The sequence below is a fragment of the Eleutherodactylus coqui genome, chromosome 6, assembly GCF_035609145.1.
Source record: "Eleutherodactylus coqui strain aEleCoq1 chromosome 6, aEleCoq1.hap1, whole genome shotgun sequence".
Classification (NCBI taxonomy): domain Eukaryota; kingdom Metazoa; phylum Chordata; class Amphibia; order Anura; family Eleutherodactylidae; genus Eleutherodactylus; species Eleutherodactylus coqui.
In genome coordinates this window covers 178,912,600-178,937,548 of record NC_089842.1, presented here as the reverse complement: position 1 = coordinate 178,937,548, position 24,949 = coordinate 178,912,600, and the positions used below count along the sequence as shown (strand labels likewise).

General features: G+C 46.6%; 1 protein-coding gene across 1 annotated transcript; it reads left to right on the top strand.

Moving 5' to 3' along the window:
- The first annotated feature begins 8,541 nt into the window (after window positions 1–8,541).
- LOC136571789 (transmembrane protein 62-like) lies at window positions 8,542–24,156 on the top strand. The gene is made up of 5 exons (XM_066572418.1): window positions 8,542–8,660; window positions 8,755–8,910; window positions 20,204–20,363; window positions 21,980–22,093; window positions 24,049–24,156. Exons 1-5 carry the CDS (start codon window positions 8,554–8,556, stop codon window positions 24,154–24,156), a joined length of 645 nt encoding a protein of 214 aa, XP_066428515.1. The 5' UTR covers window positions 8,542–8,553.
- Window positions 24,157–24,949: the final 793 nt, after the last annotated feature.

The following is a 24,949-nucleotide window of genomic DNA, read 5'->3' as shown; positions in this document are numbered from 1 at the left end:
CTAAAAAAAGGGGGTCTCCTTACTCCATTCCCCATGATATAACTTTAAGCTCCTCTCTGGCACCTTCGCAGTGTGCCGATGCTGTTGGCAACAGCTGCCATGACTACTACGGCAGCCTTACTGTTACAAGGTACTTGTCTTGTTGACAACGCTATCTCTTCTGGTTGGCCATTCCTTCCACCTCCCCCCGTCCTTCTCCCCTCCTCCCTCTCGGGACTGGGGTATCGGAAAATAGTTTCACACAATGTGCAGGGCTTCAATTCCCCTAATAAAAGATCCAAAGCCTTCCGTTATTACAAAAGTATTCACGCAGATATCGTATGTTTACCGGAGACCCACTTCTCTGACCACTCCTCCCCATGTTATCTTTCTTCCCATTATCCCACCTTCTTTTCAGCAATGGGTCCATCCAAAACAAAGGGGGTGACTATATGTATCGGTCGCTCTGTCCCATTCACCCATACTTCAACTATATCTGACCCGGAAGGCCGCTTCGTAATCCTGACCGGGGTAATTCAGGACGTCCCGCTTACCATCGCAGCATATTATGCTCCAAATTCAAGACAAATTAAAGGGGTTGTCCCGCGGCCAAAACGAAAAAATTTTCACACCCCAGTCCCCCATGTTAAGCAAGCATCACAAACTACCCATGTAAATCAGTTTTTTAGAGCGTTTCTACTCACCATGAAGCTGTTTCATGAAGTTATAAAAATCTTCTTCCAAGATGGCCGCCGTCATTTCCCAAGGTGCACCGCTGGTCTTCTCCCATGGTGCACTGCGGGTCTTCTCCCATGGTGCACTGTGGATGTTCTTCTCCAGTCTGAGCTCCACTGCCGATTACAGCCACCTCATTGGCTGATCGGCACCATGTGACGGGGGCGGAGCTACGCGATGATGCTGAGAAGGGGGAGGAGCCAGGACGCAGCTCGTGAGCCCAAACCCTACAGAAGAGGATTCCTCTCTGCGCAAGCACGACTGTTGCGGCGACCAGAGGATAAGTTTGATCGTCGCCATGGAGACGGGGATGCCAGCACCGGAGGGGGTAGGTGTATAACTTCTGTATGGCCAATATTTAATGCACGATGTATATTACAAAGTGCATTAATATGGCCATACAGAAGTGTTTAACCCCACTTGCTGTCGCGGGACAACCCCTTTAACTTCCTTACAAAGCTGTTTGACATTGTAGAAGCTAACAAGAGCGGCACAGTCATCCTATGTGGAGATTCTGATTGCATCTTTGACCCGAGCCTGGACAGGAAAGCCATTTCCCTTCCAATGCCCCATATACAACCACAACATTCCATTTCACATAACCTTAAAAGGCTCCTACTACAATACCATCTTGTCGATTCCTGGAGGGAAGTCAACCCCACAGTCAAAGACTTCACACATTTCTCCGCCCCTCATTCCATATACAGGAGAATAGACCAGATTCCAGTTCCGGCTTCATTTCTACCCCAAATCTCACAATCTAAAATCCTCTCCGTTCCTTGGTCCGACCACAGCCCAGTTACCATAACTTACAATCCCTAATGTCAAAACCCACTAATACCTCCTGGACTATAAACAATTCTTTATTAGCGCTTCCCAAGAAAATTGCCTTAACACTAGAGATCAGCGAGCATACTCGTCCGAGCTTGATGCTCGTTCGAGTATTAGGGTACTCGAGATGCTCGTTACTCGAGACGAGCACCACGCGATGTTCGAGTCACTTTCATTTTCTTCCCTGAGAAATTTGCGCGCTTTTCTGGCCAATAGAAACACAGGGAAGGCATTACAACTTCTTCCTGTGACATTCCAGCCCTTTCCACCCCCTGCAGTGAGTGGCTGGGGAGATCAGGTGACACCCGAGTATTAAAATCTGCCCCGCCCGCGGCTCGCCACAGATGCATTCTGACAGAGATCAGAGAAAGTGCTGTCTTGCTGTAGCTGCTATAGGGAGAGTGTTAGGTGTTATATTCGTCTTCAAGAACCCCAACGGTCCTTCTTAGGGCCACATCTGACCGTGTGCAGTACTGTTGAGGCTGCTGGGAGCAGTGTTGCACAATTTTTTTTTTTTGTATATCGGGCGTGCAGACCATAGCGTCCTCAGTCTGCAGTCATTTTACAGAGTATAGGGGCAGTACTGGTGAGGCAGGGACAGTGGGAAAGGTGAAAGAGATATACTGGCTATATAGGCAGTGTGGTTGTTCCCAAAAAGTTTAAAAATATACTATATTTGGCCTGCCTGTCACTGCTTTCAGTTTACTGCGTCTCTGCTGGGGGTAGTAGTTGGTGAATTAATACCCAGCCTTGCGCATAATTGTTTCCTGCCTCTGCTATGCGTTACTTACGCGAAGTCAGCCTCCAACAGGCAAATCGAAATACAGTGTATATCACAGGCAGTGTGGTTGTTCCCAAAAAGTTTAAAAATATACTATATTTGGCCTGCCTGTCACTGCCTTCAGTTTACTGCGTCTCTGCTGGGGGTAGTAGTTGGTGAATTAATATCCAGCCTTGCGGATAATTGTTTCCTGCCTCTGCTGTGTGTTACGTACGCGAAGTCAGCCTCCAACAGGCAAATCGAAATACAGTGTATATCACAGGCAGTGTGGTTGTTCCCAAAAAGTTTAAAAATATACTATATTTGGCCTGCCTGTCACTGCTTTCAGTTTACTGCGTCTCTGCTGGGGGTAGTAGTTGGTGAATTAATACCCAGCCTTGCGCATAATTTTTTCCTGCCTCTGCTGTGCGTTACGTACGCGAAGTCAGCCTCCAACAGGCAAATCGAAATACAGTGTATATCACAGGCAGTGTGGTTGTTCCCAAAAAGTTTAAAAATATACTATATTTGGCCTGCCTGTCACTGCCTTCAGTTTACTGCGTCTCTGCTGGGGGTAGTAGTTGGGGAATTAATACCCAGCCTTGCGCATAATTGTTTCCTGCCTCTGCTGTGCGTTACCTACGCGAAATCAGCCTCCAACCACAGGCCAATAAGCGGCACATTTAATTACAGCGTTCTGTTTCTGCTAATCTCGTAATACACCATGCTGAGGGGTAGGTGTAGGCCTAGAGGACGTGGACGGAGGCGAGGACGAGGAGGCCCAAGTCAGGGTGTGGGCACAGGCCGAGCTCCTGATCCAGGTGTATCGCAGCCAACTGCTGCGGGATTAGGAGAGAGGCAAGTTTCTGGGGTCCCCAGATTCATCTCACAATTAATGGGTCCACGCGGTAGACCTTTATTAGAAAATGAGCAGTGTGAGCAGGTCCTATCGTGGATGGCAGAAAGTGCATCCAGCAATCTATCGACCACACAGTCTTCTACGCCGTCCACAGCTGCAACTCTGAATCCTCTGGCTGCTGCTCCTCCTTCCTCCCAGCCTCCTCACTCCATGAAAATGACACATTCTGAGGAGCAGGCAGACTCCCAGGAACTGTTCTCGGGCCCCTGCCCAGATTGGGCAGCAATGGTTCCTCTCCCACCGGAGGAGTTTGTCGTGACCGATGCCCAACCTTTGGAAAGTTCCCGGGGTCCGGGGGATGAGGCTGGGGACTTCCGGCAACTGTCTCAAGAGCTTTCAGTGGGTGAGGAGGACGATGACGATGAGACACAGTTGTCTAGCAGTGAGGTAGTAGTAAGGGCAGTAAGTCCGAGGGAGGAGCGCACAGAGGATTCAGAGGAAGAGCAGCTTGACGATGAGGTGACTGACCCCACCTGGTTTGCTAAGCCTACTGAGGACAGGTCTTCAGAGGGGGAGGCAAGTGCAGCAGCAGGGCAGGTTGGAAGAGGCAGTGCGGTGGCCAGGGGTGGAGGCAGGGCCAGACCGAATAATCCACCAACTGTTTCCCAAAGCGCCCCCTCGCACCATGCCACCCTGCAGAGGCCGAGGTGCTCAAAGGTGTGGCAGTTTTTCACTGAGAGTGCAGATGACCGACGGACTGTGGTGTGCAAGGTTTGTCGCGCCAAGATCAGCCGGAGAGCCACCACCACCAGCATGCGCAGGCATATGATGGCCAAGCACCCCACAAGGTGGGACGAAGGCCGTTCACCGCCTCCGGTTTGCACCACTGCCTCTCCCCTTGTGCTCCAACCTGCCACTGAGATCCAAGCCCCCTCTCAGGACACAGGCACGACCGTCTCCCGGCCTGCACCCACACCCTCACCTCCGCTGTCCTCGGCCCCATCCAGCAATGTCTCTCAGCGCAGCGCCCAGCCGTCGCTAGCACAACTGTTTGAGCGCAAGAACGCCACCACGCACCCGCACGCTCAAGTGTTAAACATGCACATAGCCAAATTGATCAGCCTGGAGATGCTGCCGTATAGGCTTGTGGAAACGGAGGCTTTCAAAAACATGATGGCGGCGGCGGCCCCGCGCTATTCGGTTCCCAGTCGCCACTACTTTTCCCGATGTGCCGTCCCAGCCCTGCACGACCACGTCTCCCGCAACATTGTACGCGCCCTCACCAACGCGGTTACTGCCAAGGTTCACTTAACAACGGACACGTGGACAAGCACAGGCGGGCAGGGCCACTATATCTCCCTGACGGCACATTGGGTGAATTTAGTGGAGGCTGGGACCGAGTCAGAGCCTGGGACCGCTCACGTCCTACCCACCCCCAGAATTGCGGGCCCCAGCTCGGTGGTGGTATCTGCGGCGGTGTATGCTCCCTCCACTAAACCACCATCATCCTCCTCCTACGCAACCTCTGTCTCGCAATCAAGATGTGTCAGCAGCAGCACGTCACCAGCAGTCGGTGTCGCGCGGCGTGGCAGCACAGCGGTGGGCAAGCGTCAGCAGGCCGTGCTGAAACTACTCCGCTTAGGAGAGAAGAGGCACACGGCCCACGAACTGCTGCAGGGTCTGACAGAGCAGACCGACCGCTGGCTTTCGCCGCTGAGCCTCCAACCAGGCATGGTCGTGTGTGACAACGGCCGTAACCTGGTGGCGGTTCTGCAGCTCGGCAGCCTCACGCACGTGCCATGCCTGGCCCACGTCTTTAATTTGGTGGTTCAGCGGTTTCTGAAAAGCTACCCACGCTTGTCAGACCTGCTCGGGAAGGTGCGCCGGCTCAGCGCACATTTCCGCAAGTCCAAGACGGACGCTGCCACCCTGTGCACCCTGCAACATCGGTTTAATCTGCCAGTTCACCGACTGCTGTGCGACGTGCCCACACGGTGGAACTCTACGCTCCACATGTTGGCCAGGCTCTATGAGCAGCGTAGAGCTATAGTGGAATACCAACTCCAACATGGGCAGCGTAGTGGGAGTCAGCCTCCTCAATTCTTTACAGAAGAGTGGGCCTGGTTGGCAGACATCTGCCAGGTCCTTGGAAACTTTGAGGAGTCTACCCAAATGGTGAGCGGGGATGCTGCAATCATTAGCGTCACCATTTCTCTGCTATGCCTCTTGATAAGTTCCCTGCAAAGCATAAAGGCAGACGCTTTGCGCTCGGAAACGGAGGCGGGGGAAGACAGCATGTCGCTGGATAGTCAGAGCACCCTCATGTCTATATCTCAGCGCGTTGAGGAGGAGGAGGAGCATGAGGAGGATGAGGAGGAGGGGGAAGAGACAGCTTGGCCCACTGCTGAGGGTACCCATGCTGCTTGCCTGTCATCCTTTCAGCGTGTATGGCCTGAGGAGGAGGAGGAGGATCCTGAAAGTGATCTTCCTAGTGAGGACAGCCATGTGTTGCGTACAGGTACCCTGGCACACATGGCTGACTTCATGTTAGGATGCCTTTCTCGTGACCCTCGCGTTACACGCATTCTGGCCACTACGGATTACTGGGTGTACACACTGCTCGACCCACGGTATAAGGAGAACCTTTCCACTCTCATACCCGAAGAGGAAAGGGGTTCGAGAGTGATGCTATACTACAGGACCCTGGCAGACAAACTGATGGTAAAATTCCCATCCGACAGCGCTAGTGGCAGAAGGCGCAGGGGAGGCGCGGAGATCAGGCAGCATGTACAGCGCAGGCAGGGGAACTCTCTCCAAGGCCTTTGCCAGCTTTATGGCTCCCCAGCAAGACTGTGTCACCGCTCCCCAGTCAAGGCTGAGTCGGCGGGAGCACTGTAAAAGGATGGTGAGGGAGTACGTAGCCGATCGCACGACCGTCCTCCGTGACGCCTCTGCTCCCTACAACTACTGGGTGTCGAAGCTGGACACGTGGCCTGAACTCGCGCTGTATGCCTGGAGGTGCTTGCTTGTCCTGCGGCTAGCGTCTTGTCAGAGAGGGTGTTTAGTGCGGCTGGGGGAATCATCACGGATAAGCGTACCCGCCTGTCAACCGACAGTGCCGACAGGCTTACACTCATAAAGATGAACAAAGCCTGGATTTCCCCAGACTTCTCTTCTCCACCAGCGGACAGCAATACGTAGGCTGCACCCGCGGATGGAAGCATCGTTCTCTATCACCATAAAAAACGGGGACCTTTTAGCTTCATCAATCTGTGTATTATATTCATCGTCCTCCTCCTGCTCCTCCTCCTGAAACCTCACGTAATCACGCTGAACGGGCAATTTTTCTTAGGCCCACAAGGCTCAGTCATATTACTTTTGTAAACAATGTTTATACGTTTCAATTCTCATTAAAGCGTTGAAACTTGCACCTGAACCAATTTTTATTTTAACTGGGCTGCCTCCAGGCCTAGTTACAAATTAAGCTACAGTAACCAAAGCGATTAATGGGTTTCACCTGCCCTCTTGGTTGGGCATGGACAATTTTTCTGAGGTACATTAGTACTGTTGGTACACCAATTTTTTTGGGCTCTCGTCTACAGTGTAATCCTAGTAATTTTTATGGGCTTCGCCTGCACTCATGCTACAGCAAGGTGTGTGGGGTTGGCCTACACTTTTGCTACATAAATGTAACTGGGGCCTTGTCTATACTGCAACTACTGAAATGTGAAAGAGACTGTTATCTCCCTAAACTGCTGCAACGGGAATGTTACTGTGGCCTGTCTTGACTGCTATTACTACTGAAATGGAACTAATACTGTGCTCCCCCTATACTGCTGCTAGTGATATGTTACTGGGGCCTGTCTAGACTGCTACTACTACTGAAATGGAACTAATACTGTGCTCCCCCTATACTGCTGCTAGTGATATGTTACTGGGGCCTGTCTAGACTGCAACTACTACTGAAATGGAACTAATACTGTGCTCCCCTATACTGCTGCTAGTGATATGTTACTGGGGCCTGTCCCTAATGCTACCGCTGAAATGTTACTAATTCTGGGCTCTGACTATACCGCTGCTAATGCTATGTCACTGTGGTGTGGAAACGGTTTGCATTGGGACAAACTACAGGAGCAAAACAGCGCTAATGAAACGTGCACAGCTACGCTAGCATAGGAGTCCGCTGTAGGCCCGTGATTGCTGAGGGTTTGTGCAGAGGCCTATGTCCTGGGTGCAGTGAAAGTCCGCTTCCTGCCTAGGATTGCTGAAGCTGTGGGCCGAGGCCTATGTCGTGGGCGCGGTGCAAGTCTGCCATGTTTGGCCGGTCAGATCAATTTTTGGTTCATGTCTTGGGTTTCCTAGGACCCACCTATGCTGTTGGTGCAAACTTAGTTCCCATCGCGGTGTTTGACCTGTCTGGCACAAAGACACTGACTGACTTGGGAAGGGGGCAGAGCACAGACGGCTTTCCCCTTGCAGTGTCGATTGAGCTATGCGACACCTTGACAAAATAAATAGTGTGTGGCACATGGGTTCCCCATTGCTATGCCCACGTGTGCAGCTCCTGATGGAGGTGGCACAGGATTGGATTTCTCATTGCTTCTGTACAGCATTGTGGGCTATCGCCCCGTCCCTTTTAAAGAGGGTCACTGCCTGGCCCTGCCAACCCTCTGCAGTGTGTGCCTGCGGTTCCTCCTCATGGCAGACGCACTTATAAATAGACATGAGGGTGGTGTGGCTATGAGGCCAGCGTGTGGCATGAGGGCAGCTGAAGGCTGCGCAGGGACACTTTGGTGTGCGCTGTGGACACTGGGTCGTGCGGGGGGGGGGGGGGGGGGGGTTGGGCAGCATGTAACCCAGGAGAAGTGGCAGCGGAGTGTCATGCAGGCAGTGATTGTGCTTTGTCTGAGGTAGTGTGGTGCTTAGCTAAGGTATGCATTGCTAATGAGGGTTTTTCAGAAGTAAAAATTGTTGGGGGGGGCACTCTTGCCGCTATTGTGGCTTAATAGTGGGACCTGGGAACTTGAGATGCAGCCCAACATGTAGCCCCTCGCCTGCACTATCCGTTTCTGTGTCGTTCCCATCACTTTCTTGAATTTCCCAGATTTTCACAAATGGAAACCTTAGCGAGCATCGGCTATATACAAAAATGCTCGAGTCGCCCATTGACTTCAATGGGGTTCATTACTCGAAACGAACCCTCGAGCATCGCGGAAAGTTCGACTCGAGTAACGAGCACCCGAACATTTTGGTGCTCGCTCATCTCTATTAAAAATGGATATTAAACTGTGTAAGCATTGGAAAGTTGTCTTTGATTTCGATCACGCCATGTAAAGCCAGAAAAATTAGACCTAACAGTGGGTTCTTCTCTAGTTCAGCTGTGGCATACATGTGTGGTCACCTGCACACCCTGGGAGGGTTAGCCCCAGTCCTGCACTCCCAGCATCATCAAGGGACATTGGAACTGGAGTTGGGAGATTGGATGCATAACAGAAGGTAAAACATGCTATACTGTTATGTGACTCCCCTTTTCTGTATATGTATACTATGTTCGTTCTCCTATCCTTACCCCTTTTTTTTTCTTCCCCAGATACCGCATCTTTGCCTTTGATCATGACTTGTTCAGCTTTGTAGACCTCCAATTTGATGAATGGCCTGCTATCCTTATTACCAATCCTAAATCTGCACTCTACACAAATCCTGCAGAGGAGCCTTTACAACGGATCCTGCACTCAACACATATCAGGTATTTCCATTTTATCTGGCCTTGAAAATAATGCATAGGTCATTAAAGATGTCAATACTATGAATAATAAGACAAGCTTGTCTGTTAAAATACGTCAACTTGCTGATTAAAACTGAAAAAAAAAGTATGACCACTCCCTAAAAAGTATATCCTGCTTCACAACCAATGAGAAATCGAGTAACTGTGCAAAAGCCTTAAGTAAAAATGACTAGGGATCAGACTATACAAGGTGTGTTTGTAGACTGTAGGAGCTGTAGCCAATGGAAGTCATAGGGGATGTTCTATACACACTGCAGTGGTGTGGGATGCTATCGCAGCTGAAGTTCCCAGGATCTTCGCCTGCAATACCATCACAGGCCACTGCAGTGTGTATAGAGCTGTGCATTTTCAACAGCACATTGGTTCCATACACTGACAAAGCAGCTGATGAATACCAATTTTGGAGATAGGTCATCAATAGTTCATTCCTAAGAAATCCCTTTAATTTTATTATTTTAGCTGCATTCAAATAATTACAAAAAAATACTTTTGCAAGTTTGCGTTAGCTGGGGTTCATTATCATTCACTGAAACCTACAGTATCCTGTGATGTCTTGCCCTGGCACATGGTTTAGTGCAAAATACTGTTAATGGCTGAAATAAGCAAAATATATTAACATCCTCAGCCAGAATTTGTGTAATCGGTCTGTACTGTGGCTCTAGGTGGTAAGCTCCTTCATCAATCCGTGTAGTAATAGCAGTAGTAGTCAAACTATTAACGACGACCTGTCCGTCCATGAGTGAGTGGGTTTGTGAGTGACTTTCATGCACCACCCATGATCACCTAACTGTGACATCATCACAGGTCCTGTACGCACACAGCTGCTGTCTGTCTAGGTGTTCGTTAGTATTCCATTGCAACTGAGGCCGTGGGGGGTTTGTAGTCCGCCCATAATCTGCACAAGGGTGCAGGACCTCTGACATCAGTCATGTGATCAGTGGCAGAGCATGACAGTGACATCACAAGTCCTTAATCTCTGCTTCTGATCCCTGTTTTATTGGAGGAACAATGTATATAGCAGTGTGTGACGTGCATGTAGCAAATTGCAAGTTTGGGGACGATAAGCCACATGTTCTCGCACATCTCTATACATTTGAATTGGAACGATTAAATTCCTCAATGAAGGCAAACTTCAATTGCAACGAGGAATACTGTGGAATGATGAGGCCAAGTTCCATGTATCCGGTGGCGTTAATAGACACAACTGTTTTTATTGATGACCTGAAAACCCTGAAGTGACAATTTTGGTGGATAACTGCATGCCAGGTGTGCTGGTCTGGGAAGGAGTTTCATATTTGAGATTACACCCCCATCCCAGGCCTCCCACTAGCAAAGCCAGACTCCTACTGTACACTAATGAAGGGCAAATACCCTGAAACAGCTGTCTGTACATGGAGTCTGGCTTTGCTTTTAATTCCCAGTCATTGTTACAAGGCTTGTATATAGTCTAATTTTGGCTTGAAGAAATGCTGCCTTCCAATAGGTGGCACTGTGGCGGTATTATTCCATCTCCCTTATCTGCAGATTTGGGATTGATACGCTCTTTGAGCGTTCTTTGTTTTAGGGATCTGTGACGGGAAAGTGTTACTTGGATCTGCTTCAACACACTGTTCATCCCATCATCCGGGGTTGGGATATTTTCAGCAACATGTGTTGACAGCAGGACAGCCCCAGCTCTTTATGCACATTGTAACTGGTTAGATGAGAGTCGGATAAACAGACGTGAGCCAGTGGGCTGGCTGGCTCACTTTCTGGATTTTACCCAACTTGACTTTTTCCTTTGGGGCTATCTTAAGGATAAAATGTATACGTATCCCATTTCAACAGTTGATGAGTTGGAGCTTGCTAATACTGAGGAATTCAATAACGTTCCAGTTCAAATGTGCAAGGATGCACGCAAGCATGTGGCTTATCGTCTCCAAGCTTGCATTGCTCTTGAGGATGCAATGGTTGATCATTATGTCAGAAACGGACATTAGATTGATTACCTTTTTGAAAGTTTAACCCCTTAGTGACAAAGCCTGTTTGCGCCTTAGTGACGGAGCCAAATTTTGGAAATCTGACATGCGTCGTTCAACATAGCATAACTCCGTAAAGGCTTTACATATCCAAGTGATTCTGACATTGTTTTTTCGCCACATGTTGTACTTCATTTAGGTGGTAAAAAGAGACCGATATAATTTGTGTATATTTATTAAAAGTGCCAATATTGGAAAAATTTTGAAAAAATTGTCATTTTTTTCACATTTTCAACCGTAATATCTCAAATATGTTCAAACATACTGTACCAATTTTTTGATAAGATATATATTTCCATCTGTTTACTTTATTCTGGTCGCACACTTGAAAAACTTTAGTGTTTTTTTTTTTTAACCATTTAGAGGACGTACAAATTTAACATTACTTTTCAGCATTTTGAGGAGCACTTTGTTTTCCTGCACCAAGCCAAGTTTGCAAAGGCTCATGAGTGTCAGAATAATACCCCCCCAAATGACCCCATTTTTAAAACTACACCCCTTAATGTATTCACTGAGGGGGGTCATGAGTATTTTGAGCCCACCATTTTTTTTCAGGAATTAATTACATTTAGAGGAGAAAAAATAAAATTTCATGTTTTTGCAAATATGTCATTTTAAAGATATATTTTTTCCCTATAGTGCCCATGAAAATGAGGATTTACACCCCAAAATGGATACCCCCGTTTCTCCCGTGTTCAGAAACATACCCATTGTGGCCCTAATCTTATGTCTGGATGCACAACAGGGCACAAAATGAAAGGAGTAGTCGGTGTCTTTCAGAACTGAAATTTTGCTTGAAGGCATTTTAGGCCCCATAGCACTTTTGTAGAGCTCTTGAGCGGCCAAAACCATGGAGAATCCCCACAAATGACTCCATTTTGAAAACTAGACCCCTTAACGAATTTATCTAGGGGTGTACTACCTATTGTGACCCCACAGTTTTTGAATGAATTCAAGCAAAGCAAAAGGAAAAAATTGTGATTTTTGTTTTTTTGTAAATTCTGTCATTTTAAAAACAGCTTTTTTTGTACAGCACACACATAAATGAAGCCTTGCACCCCAAAATGGATACCCCTGTTTCTCCCGTGTTCAGAGACATACCCATTGTGGCCCTAATCTTATGTCTGGATGCACAACGGGGCCCAAAATGTAAGGAGTAGTCGGTGGCTTTCAGAACTGAAATTTTCCTTGAAGGCGTTTTAGGCCCCATAGCACATTTGTAGACCTCTTGAGCGGCCAAAACCAAAGAGAACCCCCACAAGTGACCCCATTTTGAAAACTAGACCCCTTAACGAATTTATCTAGGTGTGTACTGTATATTTTTACCTGACAATTTTTGAATAAATCCAAGCAAAGCAGTAGGGAAAAAATTGCAATTTTCATTTTTTTGGCAGTTGTATCAATTTATAAACTGTTTTTTTTGTACAGCACACACATGAATGAAGACTTTCACCCCAAAATTGATACCCCTGTTTGTCCCGTGTTCAGAACCATACCCCTTGTGGCCCTAATCTACTTAAAGGACACATGGCTAGGCCTATAATGGAAGGAGCACCCGCTGGATTTCAGGGTACAACTGAATAAATTCCAGGCCCCATTGCCCACTTATAGAGCCATTGAGCATCCAAAACTATAAAGAACCCCCTCAAATAACCCCATTTTAAAAACTAGACCCCTTAAAGAATTCATCTAGGGGTGTACTGCGTATTTTGACCCCACAGTATTTGAATGAATCTAAGCAAAGCAGAAGGAAAAAATGACAATTTTCATTTTTTGGGGCAATTTTGTCAATTTAAAAACTGTTTTTTTTGTACAGTGTACATAGGAATGAAGACCTTCACCCCAAAATGGATACCCCCGTTTGTCCCATGTTCAAAAACATACCCCTTATGGCTCTAATTTACTTACAGGAAACATGGCAAGGCCTATAATGGAGGGAACACCCGTTGGATTGCAGGGTACAACTGAATAAATTCCAGAACCCATTGCCCACTTGTACGGAACACACACACTCCGCGCCCTTTTCGGCGGTCCCCAAATCTTAGATAAAAGTAATAATGTGAACTGTGTAGTATTTCCAAAGACAGGGGTAATTACGGAGGCTGGTTGGGATGGGTACATGGGGCAATAAAACCGTGTATCCCCCCCTCCTCTCATGCTTTTTGGGGGTATTTCGTGACCTCAGTGGCAGGTATGGGGTGTAAGAAGTGGCGCTCTGTGAGTCTCCGTAAGCTTGATGAGGTGCGGCGGTCTCACACAGAAGGCGCTCAACAAGCTGCTCCTGGAACTGCATGAAGGCGAACGTTCCCGGGGCTTCTTGTAAAATATGTATTACAGGTAGCGGTCTGAATAACGCCAGGCTCATGCGGCCGTAGGCAGAATCCGCTTGCGGAGGCCCGCAGCGGATCTCATCTGTGAGCCCGACTGTGACCCTGCGTACGGCCACGTAATGTACTGCGCATAACTGCCTACTCACACAGGTGGTCATGCGCAGTATATATATATATTTTTTGTTTGTATTTCTGGCACCGTTGCTTAGCGATGACACGGGTACCTGCAGCCCGTATACAATGTAGTTGCGTATGGGCTGCGTGTATATCCACGACTATGGAGCAAAATGGGCTCTATGTTACGGAAATCTGCGGTAAAATCTGCTGCGTTCTCTTTTCTGCGAATGGATTACGCAATTCTAACCCACTAATGTGAGCGGAGTTGTGTATTCCAATGCGATTGATCTGCGTTTTATCGCATCGGTGAGGGGAGATGAACCTTCACCTTTTTTTTACTTTTACGTGATCGCCATTATCCATTGGATAATGGTGAACACGTGATCAGGAACCGCTCACTGCGCCCCCCCCCCGTGAAATCTCCACGCTCTCAGCTAAGTTTTGTAGCCAGGAGCAGGGAGATTCTAAATTACCACAGCTTTCGCGCATGCGCCTGCCATTTTGGCGACATGCGCGTGCGCAGAAGCTAGGGTTAGGTCCGCGGATAAATCCGCGGGCCTTAGGTACGTCATTTCATCCTCCCTCACAGATATGATCCGTGGGGGGAGATGAAACACAAGCTTTTTTACACTTTTTTTTTTTTACTATACATGATCACTGTTATCCATTGGATAACAGTGATCATCTCTGCAGGGACATCCCTCTGCTCCTGGCTACACATGGCAGCCAGGAGCAGAGGGATTTTAAATTTCCCGGGGCTCGAGCCTCTCTGTGCACGTGCCCGATGTCAATCATCGGGCGCACATGCGCAGAAGGGGACTCCGGTCCCAGAAGACCGGGACACCACAGAGGACCGGGGGTGAGTATTTTCACCTCCCCTCATGGATCCGATCCATGAGGGGAGGTGAAACTTTCCTTATTTTAAAAACTTTTTAAACTTTTTCACGATCGCCACTATCCAATGGATAGCGGCGATCGCGGGCCCGGTAACACCTCCTGGTTCCCGGCTACCTTCAGGAGCCGGGAGCCAGGAGGTTTTAAATTTGCCGGGGGCTCCCGGGCTTCTGCACATGCGTGTGATGTCATCATCTGGCACGCATGCGCTAAAGGCCGGCGGCGGGTCCGGGAGGACCAGATCTCCGGGGGACTCCGCCGACAAGCCGCGTGAGTATTTTCAGCTGCCCTGATGGATCCGATCCATCAGGGCAGCTGAATATCTGACCTTTTACACCTTTTTATTTCCTTTTTTGCGATCGGCGCTATCCATTGGATAGCGCCGATCGCAATGCCGGGGGGGACTGCCCGCATCCTGGGATGACAGCTCCATGCTGTCGGATACCTGCGGGCACCTCAGGCAAGTGGGCATTAATCCAAAGAGGATGCATAAAACTACGTCCTCTAGGATTAAAGCCCACTTGCTGAGGACGTAGTTTCCCGATGGGGCAACGTTAAGGGGTTAATTTCCATTTGTTACAATTTGTCAATAAACTAATTTTATACTTGCATTGCATTATGACTACTTCTGCACCACCCAATTATTTTGCTTCTGATTAGTAGTGCTCAATATCATACGCAAAAAAATAGTTACAACATATTAGATCTCTTAGCAGCTTGTAGATTCCCTCTGTTTCTCAAAAAAAAAACTAGGATTGGGATGCCGTCTATCAAAAGGTCTCTGCTGAGACATTTTAGTAAGCAATTATACTGCAAATAGCACAGGACAGCTATTTATACCTTGAAGGGAATGCTAGACCTAGAAATAATTAATGTGAGCCAGAGATAAACTTGCCCGCGCCGCCTGTAGAATTTCCTGCATGCTCCTACAGCTGTCTTATAAAATAAAAACACAGATGTTAATTTCCTCTTCATCCATTCAATTTGTGACTAATGGGAGGGGTACAGTTTTAACTTGTGGAGACTGCCAAGTAGTCGTGGAGACTTGTAAAACTATGCAATGCTTCTCTGGGAAATTTAGTATGCAAATGAAGGTACAATGCCTCTACAGCGCCACCTATAAGTCAATGTGCAAGCTTTTAACAGGGCTTGTAACATGTCTGGGAATATAAGCCAAAACCAGAGTTTTCTGGAGAAGACTTAGAATGTTGGGTGTTGACTTATAGGAAAGCTGCCTTTCAATAAGTGGCACTGTAGAGGTGTTGTACGATCTCCTATTTGCCTACCAGACAGACAGGTAATTGATGGGGATTGCGGAGGAGGGTTGGCATTCCTGGTATCCTATTGCAGACAGAGCAATAGAGGAGGGCTTCTTCTCCAGCCAGTTACCCTATAGGCACAAGACTGTGAGAAGAGGGGAGGATATAGCTCAGTGGTGGCGAACCTATGGCACGCGTGCCAGAGGCGGCACGCAGAGCCCTCCCTGCTGGCACGCAGAGCCATCGGCCGCTCACCACCTTAGTGAATGCCTGCAGGGGCCGCGGCTCCCCTGCTGACATTCACTCAGCGCTGCTATCTGTGCTGATCCCGGTGCACACTGTGAGTCAGTGTGCAACCGGATCCTCCTCCCCCGTCCCCCGACGTCTCCTACTTTGGTTCCGCAAGAGCAGGGGGAGAAGGCATCCAACAGAAGCACACTGCCTTCAGTATGCACCTGGAATCAGACAGGAGAGGAGCGGCGCTCCCACGAGGAGGAGGGGTAAGTATGTGGGGCAGGGGGCAAATATTCTGACTGCTGGAAGAATCGACGGCGGGGGGGGGGGAGACATTCTGAATGCTGGGAGAATTGCTGGGGGGGGGGGATGAGAGGCATTCTGACTGCTGGGAGAATCGCTGAGGGGGGGGATGGGAGACATTCAGACTGTTGGGAGAATCGCTGAGGGGAGGGGATGGGAGACATTCTGACACCTGGAAACATTCTGACTGCTGGGAGAATCGCTGGCAGGGGAGGGGAGGCATGACTGCTGGGAGAATCGCTGGGGGGGGAAGGGGGGGGCATGATGACTGCCAAGAAAATCGCTGGGGGGGAAGGGGGGCATGATGACTGCCAGGAGAACCGCTGGGGGGGAGCCATTATGACTGCTGGGGGAACCGCTTGGGGGGAAGGGGGCATTATTATTGCTGGCGAACAGCTGGGGGTGGCATTGTGACTGCTGCTGGACAACTGGGGGGGTATTATGACTGCTGTGGGAACCGCTGGGGGGGGGGGGGAAGTGGGCATTATTACTGCTGGGGGACCGCTGGGGTATGTCACTCTTATTACTAATGGGGGGGTGTCACTATTATTACTGCTGGGGGACCGCTGGGGTATGTCACTCTTATTACTAATGGGGGGGTGTCACTATTACTACTGCTGGGGGACCGCTGGGGGATGTCACTATTACCGCTGGGGCTGCTTGAGGGGGTGTCACTATTATTGCTGTGGGGTGATTATTATCGCTGGGGTATGTTTACATGCGGCAGAAATGGGCAGGGCTGTTTCAAAATAGACAGGGTGCAGATTTTGACTACTTTTTAGATGCAGAAATGCTGCAGAATTTTCCACAGAAATTTCCGCTGAGGACATTCTGCAGTATTTCTGCATCCAAAAAACAGTCAAAATCTGCACGCTGTCTATTTTGAAGCGGCCCTGTCCTTTTTAGAACGATGGAGTAAAATCATACGTCGTGATAAGCCCCGCCCCCTGACGTGTTGGCACTTTGCGATACATAAGTGGGTTTTGGGTTGTAGTTTGGGCACTCGGTCCCTAAAAGGTTCGCCATCACTGATATAGCTCATCTCCTGAGTCATATATAAAATGTCATTATATACAGTGCATTTGGTAAGTCTTTAGACCCTTTCACTTTTTATATTTTGTTATGTTGTGGCCAATGCAAAATCTTTGTAGTTTTTTTTTTAATGAAAAACTAATAATTTTCGCTGATCTATGTATTCACACCCTGTACTCAGTTGAAGCACCTTTGGCAGCAATTACAGCCTCCAGTCTTTTTGGATATGATGCTACAAGTCTTGCACACCTGGATTTGGGGTTTTTGTTTGCCGCCTTCTCTGCAGGTCCTTTGTAAGCTCTGTCAGGTTGGATGGGGGCAGTCTGTGGACAGACATTTTCAGATCTCTCCAGAGATGTTCAATTGTTCAAGTAAGGACTCTGGTTGGGCCACTCAAGGGCATCTTATAGAGTTGTCCCTAAGCCACTTCTGTGGTGTTTTGGCTGTTTACTTGGGGCCATTGCCTTGTTGGAAGGTGAAACATCTCTGTACTTTGCACCATTCAACTTTCCATCAACCCTGACTCCTTGTTCCAACTGCTGAAAAACGCCTCTACAGCATGATGCTGCCACCACTATGGGTCACTGTAGGGATGGTATTGGGCAGATCATGAGCAGTCCCTTGTTTCCTCCAGACATAATGCTTAGAATTAAAGCCAAAAAGTTCAATTTGGGTTTCATCAGACCAGAGAATCTTGTTTTTCACAGTCTGAGTCCTTTTAGATGCCTTTTGGTAAATTGCAAGCATACTGTGTCTTTTACGAAGAGGCTTCTTTCTGGTCACTCTGCCATAAAGCCCAGATTGGTGGAGGCTACAGTGATGGATGACCTTCTGGAAGTTTCTCCCATCTGCACACAGGATCTTTGGCACTTAGCCAGAGTGACCAGTGTGTTCTTGGTCACCTCTTACCAAGGCCCTTCCTCCCTGATTACTTAGTTGCGTGGATTGATCACCTCTAGGAAGAGTCCTGGTTGTTCCAAACTTCTTCTATTTAAGAATTATGGAGGCCGCTGTGCTCTTGGGAACTTTTGAGTATTGCAGAAGTTTTTGGAGTCTTTTCCAGATCTGTGCCTCCACATAGTCCGGTCTAAGCTTTATAGGCAGTTCTTCTCTCCACATGGCTTGGTTTTAGCTCTGATATCTGGATCTCCAGTTACAGGGAAAGCCTCCACCTGCAGTGACAGTAGTCACTAACACAGCTGATCAGGGTTCGCTAGGACCCTGCACCTCTGCTGTGGCAGGGGGCACCTTGCTGTCACATGATGATATTTCAGTCAATTTTGGAACATGCTACTTTTGCACTGCAATTTGTGACTTACTATTCCTCTCTACACTTTTGGAAAGTAGTGAGAAAAGAGGTGAGTTTACTGGGGGGAGATGGGGCAAATTTAAGTCAGTGTTGCAAATCAAAATCTTCTCCTACTAAGAGTAGATTTTATTTTCTGTTTTTTAAAGGCAGCCTAAGAAATATCAAATTAAGAGTCATTTGCCTTTTAATAAACAGTGCATTTTAGTCCAGCAAACTTCAGTTTGAGGGCTTATTCGCATGGACGTAGATCGGCCGGGTTTTCACGCCCGTCCGATATACGCTGCCTCTCTGCAAGAAGAGGAGATGGGGCGGGAGCTAGTGTGCTGAGCTTCCGCCCCCTTTCTACCCCTGACAAATGTTTGCGAGGGGTGGAGCTTAACTCCACCTGTCCCCCCCCTCCCATTGCAAACAATGGCAGGGGGCAGGAGCTGAGCACACTAGCCCCCGCCCCATCCCGCCACCGCCTCTTGCAGAGAGGGGCAGCTTATATCAGGCGGGCATGAAAACCCGGCCAATATATGTCCATGTGAATAAGGCCTAAAACGGAGTCATGAAACGCCAGTCTTCATAAATATACCTTGTTAGTTCCTTCCATCTTATGGCATTCTTTAAAACCGGTAAGTAAATATTGTAAGGGATAAATATTTTAGTTCTGTCACCCATGTGGGACATAAAGATGGAAGCCTTTTTTCTATCTTGATTTAAAAATTTTTTTACAAAACTATTGCTTACTAGTCTGCATTATTTTAATTAAAAAAAAAAAACAGAAATCAAACAGAATGAAGGCGAACTGAAGCCCTTCAGTTCTCCTTGAAATCAGTGATTACTTAAACAGAACCGTTGTTTCCTGGTCGGCAGCTCCTGAGATGGAACTTCTAAACTGAAAAGTACAGATGAAAGTACAGGGCAAAATTAGTAATGATGGTAATCATAATAAAAGATTGTAAATTACATTACAGAAACAGTTTCCAGCTTCATGAAATCTTTTACAAACAGCTGACATCAGTGTAAAATAAGGAGCAATACTCACTTTACCAATGCCTGCTGCTCTTATGATGCTTCCCTGGTCCCCCGCCGGTCCTTTATTACACTCTAGCAATGACGTAGTACGTCAAGAATTGACTACTGTAACCTTTCATCGGATGTAAGGCTGGTGTAGCGATGCCAGTGATTGGCTGTAATGGTCACATGGTGAGAAGACAGATCATCACTTGAGCCTGGTTAACAGAAGCTAGTGGGAGAACCAGTAAGATGAGTATTAGGGTGCGATCACCTGTAGTGGATTTGTTGCAGATCTGCAGCAGATTTCACCCGTTCAATTGAAAGAATGAAATCTGCTGCAGTTTCCCACCAAAATCTGTGCCAAAATCCACAGCAAATTGGCTCCGTGTGAACACGCTTAGAGGCCTGTACACACGTGTGGCTCAGTTAAAACGTCCATCCTGATTATTTGAACGGATTCTTGAATGGATCCAGATTTCTTTCAACAGGACTTCCGTTATGCTTAGTTTTCATTTTGTTTATCTTGCGTAAACAAAGAATAAACTAGCTCTTCTGTCCTGGTTTTTTTGTTGTTTTTTTTTAACCAAAAGGTTTTTGGTTTTTTTTAAATAAGTTGAGAAAAGACCTTTTATTAAAAATCAAAAACACTATACGTACCAGGTGTTACTCCTTATGTTATTTTATACCATGGCCAATAATTTGACACCCTGAAGTGGCTGTCCCCTAATAATGCTTTTATTTATTTTCACCATATAGAATCCTGGTGTTTTCTCCGCATCCTATCACGTCCGTAAAGGTTTTCATAGATGGAAAAGAAGTGGGGGAAGCTGTGCACTCATCTGGTCCATTATATGTCTTGGAATGGATGGCTGAAAATTATAAGACTGGGCTCCACGAGATCAAAGTGAAAGCTGAGGTAAAAGGAAATAGCTGCATTCACACGCGCCTTCTATCTAAAGTGCTTCAGTTTTGCACAACACTGCCCATATGTTCCGGATCTTTGCAACATATCCTGCTTTTGTACACTGTGTAGAAAGTGAAATGAGAAAAAAATAAGATATTACATCCACTTGGTTTTATATTGTGAAACATAATTGTATAATATAGTGATTATTATTAGCCGGATCAAACCAACTAGAAGATGGAGAACTTCAGATTTCTTGCATTTGCCTTCCATTAACTACAATCACATAGTCCTTGTAAAGATGTCCATAGTGCTGAAGCTTGAAAATTACCTTTGTTCGCCTTGATAATATAGAATTGCATTCTCATATCAAGGTAACAATATCATGATTAGCAGCATAATGGAATTGCCATGAACACATTCTATAGAGGAGGCCTTGACAAATCATGAGTCAGACATGGGCTACTTCATTCACCTCTTGTAATTGTGCTTTTAATAAAAGAAGACTTTGTTAATCTGAGTGCTGTGACTTGTCGGACTCCAAACAACCATCTATAACCCTTTGCAGGAAGATCTGCCTGTCAAATCCTAAAAACTTGGGATAAGATATCTAGAGTTGTCAATGACAGCTTGTTTTTTGCTTTTTCTGTCGTGCATATACTGTGTAATATTAATCTACAATATAGTATATTCGTTAAAGGACTTTTCCCATCAAAGATGACCCAATGCTGAATGTGACCCTCACCCCAGGTTCCACTGCCAGCCAAGCATTTACCTTCAGTGCCTTATAGGGCAAATGAACAGAAGTTTTCTTCTTGGGACAACGCCTTTTAAAAGTACCATAAAAAGACTTCTGTAACTTTTTTTTCATGAATATGAAACCTTTTTCAGTATGTCCTATCAGGGGTATGAGGATCAAATAGAGACGTAGTCCATGCTCTCTGAATTCCCCAGTATTAGCTAAGAGCGGCTATACAGATTTGCTATAGATCGAGCAAATCTGCTGATATTGGTGGGACAGACTGATCGTCTAAGGTATGTGGTGGCCTCCCAACTCTCCCCCGATAGCAAATATCAGGCACATGAGGATTTGGCACGTTGAATTTCAACTGCACAATACTTTTGTTCTTTGGTAATGGCAGCAGCTTTTTCCCCACTTTGAATTCAAAGCGCATGCACCCTCGGCTGAGCACCCTTCAGTGCTTTGTTTTCTTAGTAAATGCTACATTACTGTTTCTCACTAATAACCTTAAAGGGAATCTCTCACCATCTTTTTGCAGCCCTCACTGAGGGTAGTATAAGGTAGTTAGTCACGCTGATTATAGTGCTGCACGTATCTGTGCTGTACTTTGGGAGAAACTTGCATTTTATTAGTAACAACCAGACATGCATATCACTGTAATCGGCATGCCTGTCGCTACCTTGAGCTGCAAAAGATGGTGACAGATTCCCTTTGAGAGCTGCAGTACGTCACACCAGGGAAAATGTTAATATTTACTGTCTGTCTATGAGCAACGACTGTGGATTTCTATGTAAAGGTGGTTGTGATATTGACTAACTCCTTTTATTTTTCCACTCCTTCTTAAAATATGGTACCCACCGTCACTATGTAACCTTTTCCTTTATAGGATGCAGCAGAAGGAAGTCAATCCAGAAGCCACTTGTTCAGCTTGGAGGATGATGCAGCTGTCAGCTTTAGGATTTTTCCATCTTTAATTCTTCTTATGGATCATTATGTTGTTGTAAGTTCTATGTATTTCATGTTTACCAGGTCACCACCGTATGTTATGCAGGTCTCTTTAAGATTACGGTGTCCTCTTGTTCCAAGAGCAACAACCTGCTTAGCTAGTTTCCCCATGTGATTTTTGTAGGACCCTCCTCTTCTTGAGCCATCTATATATATAAAGACGAAAGCCCTCACTGACTCACTCACTGAATCACTGACTGATTCGCCAAAAGTTCTCCAACTTCCCGATGTCCTAGAAACATGAATTTTGGCACAAGCATAGATTATCTCCAAAATACATAATCTAAATCTCTCACTTCCCAATGTCATAGAAACTTAAAATTTGGCACGAGCATTGAATATGTCATAAATAGGAAAAGCTAATGGGTCCCAACTCGATTATTCAATTCTATGCGCGAAAGAATTAGCGTCCAAATTTTACGTACAGAATGTAATTTTCTCACTTTCCGGTGTTATAGAAACGTGAAATTTGGCAGGAGCATTGATTATGTCACAAATAGGAAAAGTTAATGGGTCCCAACTCGATTATTTAATTCTAGCGTAAAAGAATTAGCGTCGAAATTTTACGTACCTAATCTAAATCTCTCACTTCCCGATGTCATAGAAACATGAAATTTGCCATAAGCATTGAATGTCATAAATGGGAAAAGTTAATGGGTCCCAATTCGATTATTCAATTCTAGCGCAAAAAAACTAGCGTCCAAATTTTACGTACGGAATCTAATTCTCTCACTTCTTGGTGTCATAGAAACATGAAATTTGGAACGGGCATTGATTATGTCATAAATAGGAACAGTTAATGGGTCCCAACTTGATTGTTCAATTCTAAGTGCAAAAGAATTTGCGTCTAAATTTTACGTATGGAATCTAATTCTCTCTCTTCCTGATGTCATTTTATATAAAGGAAACGTCGCATGGTTACCTCCCCGTGGTGTTTCCTGGGTAACTCAAAAAACCATGCAAAATGGTGAACATATGTTTTTCCCGGTATCTCTAAAGTAACCGCGACTTCATAAGATTTTCCGTGTGAACACCAGATAAACACCAGTACCAAATTAACTCGGGCGAAGCTGGGTATATCAGCTAGTATAGCATATAGCCTACCTGAGCAACATTGCTGGAATTGTCTGACCGAGAATTCCATCTGGATTTAAAGGGGTTGTTGGCTTTGGACAATGCCTTTTTCCACTCCGTCCCCCTTCATGACAGCACCCAATGGAGGTTGCTCCCCTCCTTCTGTAGGGTCAGGGACACAGAAAGGTTGCATAGCCCTTTCCCAATAAATTTCCCAGTGGTTTCCTGTCCTTACTAAAGGTAGAAGCAGAGATGGCCGTATTGTTTTTTTTCTTTTAACATATTGATGGGGGTTCATTTGGGGTCTCTGGTCTCTTCCCTTTCTGGGTTCCATTGGGTCAGCACTCCTCTGGGCAAGAGTCCCCTGGCAAGGCCCCATTCCCTCCACTGGATATTTGAAAGCCATGCTCATGGAACTGCTTTCCTTGGCTGCCAGGGGCGCTCTTGGAAGGCATCAGGATGCTGGTGACATTGGAGGGAGCAGAGCTGGGATTTCAAATAATCCTGAACAAACTAGTGGATTTTCAGCTGTTTTGAAACTGAACCTCCTATTACTCCAACATCATTGAGGGTTGGAACACACTGATTTGCTTGCCCAACTTGGCTGAAACTACACCCACATATAGTGGGTGTTTTATACAGCTTGTTAAATAGTAAGACAGTTCTACCGATAATGCTACAGTTTTACCACCATCACTGTGCAGCGATTAAGTCGTGTTAATAGCTGCATGGTTTTGTTAATGTGTATGGATGCAAGCTAATTTTTATCATGATCATTTTTTATTATGTCTCATTATCCAATATATCATATTGGTTCCTTGACTTTGTGGGATCAGGTATTGTGAAAATGTACTAAAACGGTTGTCTCTTCTCCAGTCGCAGGTGCTGTTTATTCTGGCTGTACTGAGTCACTTCATTTTACTAATATTTTATCGGTTCAAAAGGCGAACTATTCTCAGGGGGAAGTGGAAAAATCATTTATAACCTTCACACAGGACGGAATATTCTGCAACAGCCTTGTGAAATACGCTGTGCCTGAATTCCTCCCCAAATCTGCACTGCTAACTGGACTTTTATGCAAAATTTCCGGCAGAATTCTGTTTTTAAAGGGGTTGTCCCGCGCCGAAACGGGTTTTTTTTTTTTTTCATAGACCCCCCCGTTCAGCGCGGGACAAACCAAAGGGACTTGTTGAAACAAAAAAAAAAATTTTACTTACCCGAATCCCCGCTCTGCGACTTCTTCCTTCTTCCTTCTCCAAGATGGCCACCGGGATCTTCACCCACGATGCACCGCGGGTCTTCTCCCATGGTGCACCGTGGGCTCTGTGCGGTCCATTGCCAATTCCAGCCTCCTGATTGGCTGGAATCGGCACACGTGATGGGGCGGAGCTACGCGATGACGCATAGAAGGGGGCGGAGCCAGAACGCCGCTCGTGCCCGAACCGAGCAGAAGAGAGAAGACCCTTCTACGCAAGCGCGTCTAATCGGGAGATTAGATGCTGAAATTAGACGGCACCATGGCGACGGGGACGCCAGCGCAGGGAAGGTGAGTATATAACTTCTGTATGGCACATATTTAATGCACGATGTACATTACAAAGTGCATTAATATGGCCATACAGAAGTGTATAACCCCACTTGCTTTCACGGGACAACTCCTTTAATTCTGCAACAAAATCTGCACGCTAGTAGTGTGGATTTTGGGGATGAATATTCCACAACACTGTTGTGGAATATTCTGTCCTATGTGAAGGGTCCCTTTAATGCTGTAGTCTAA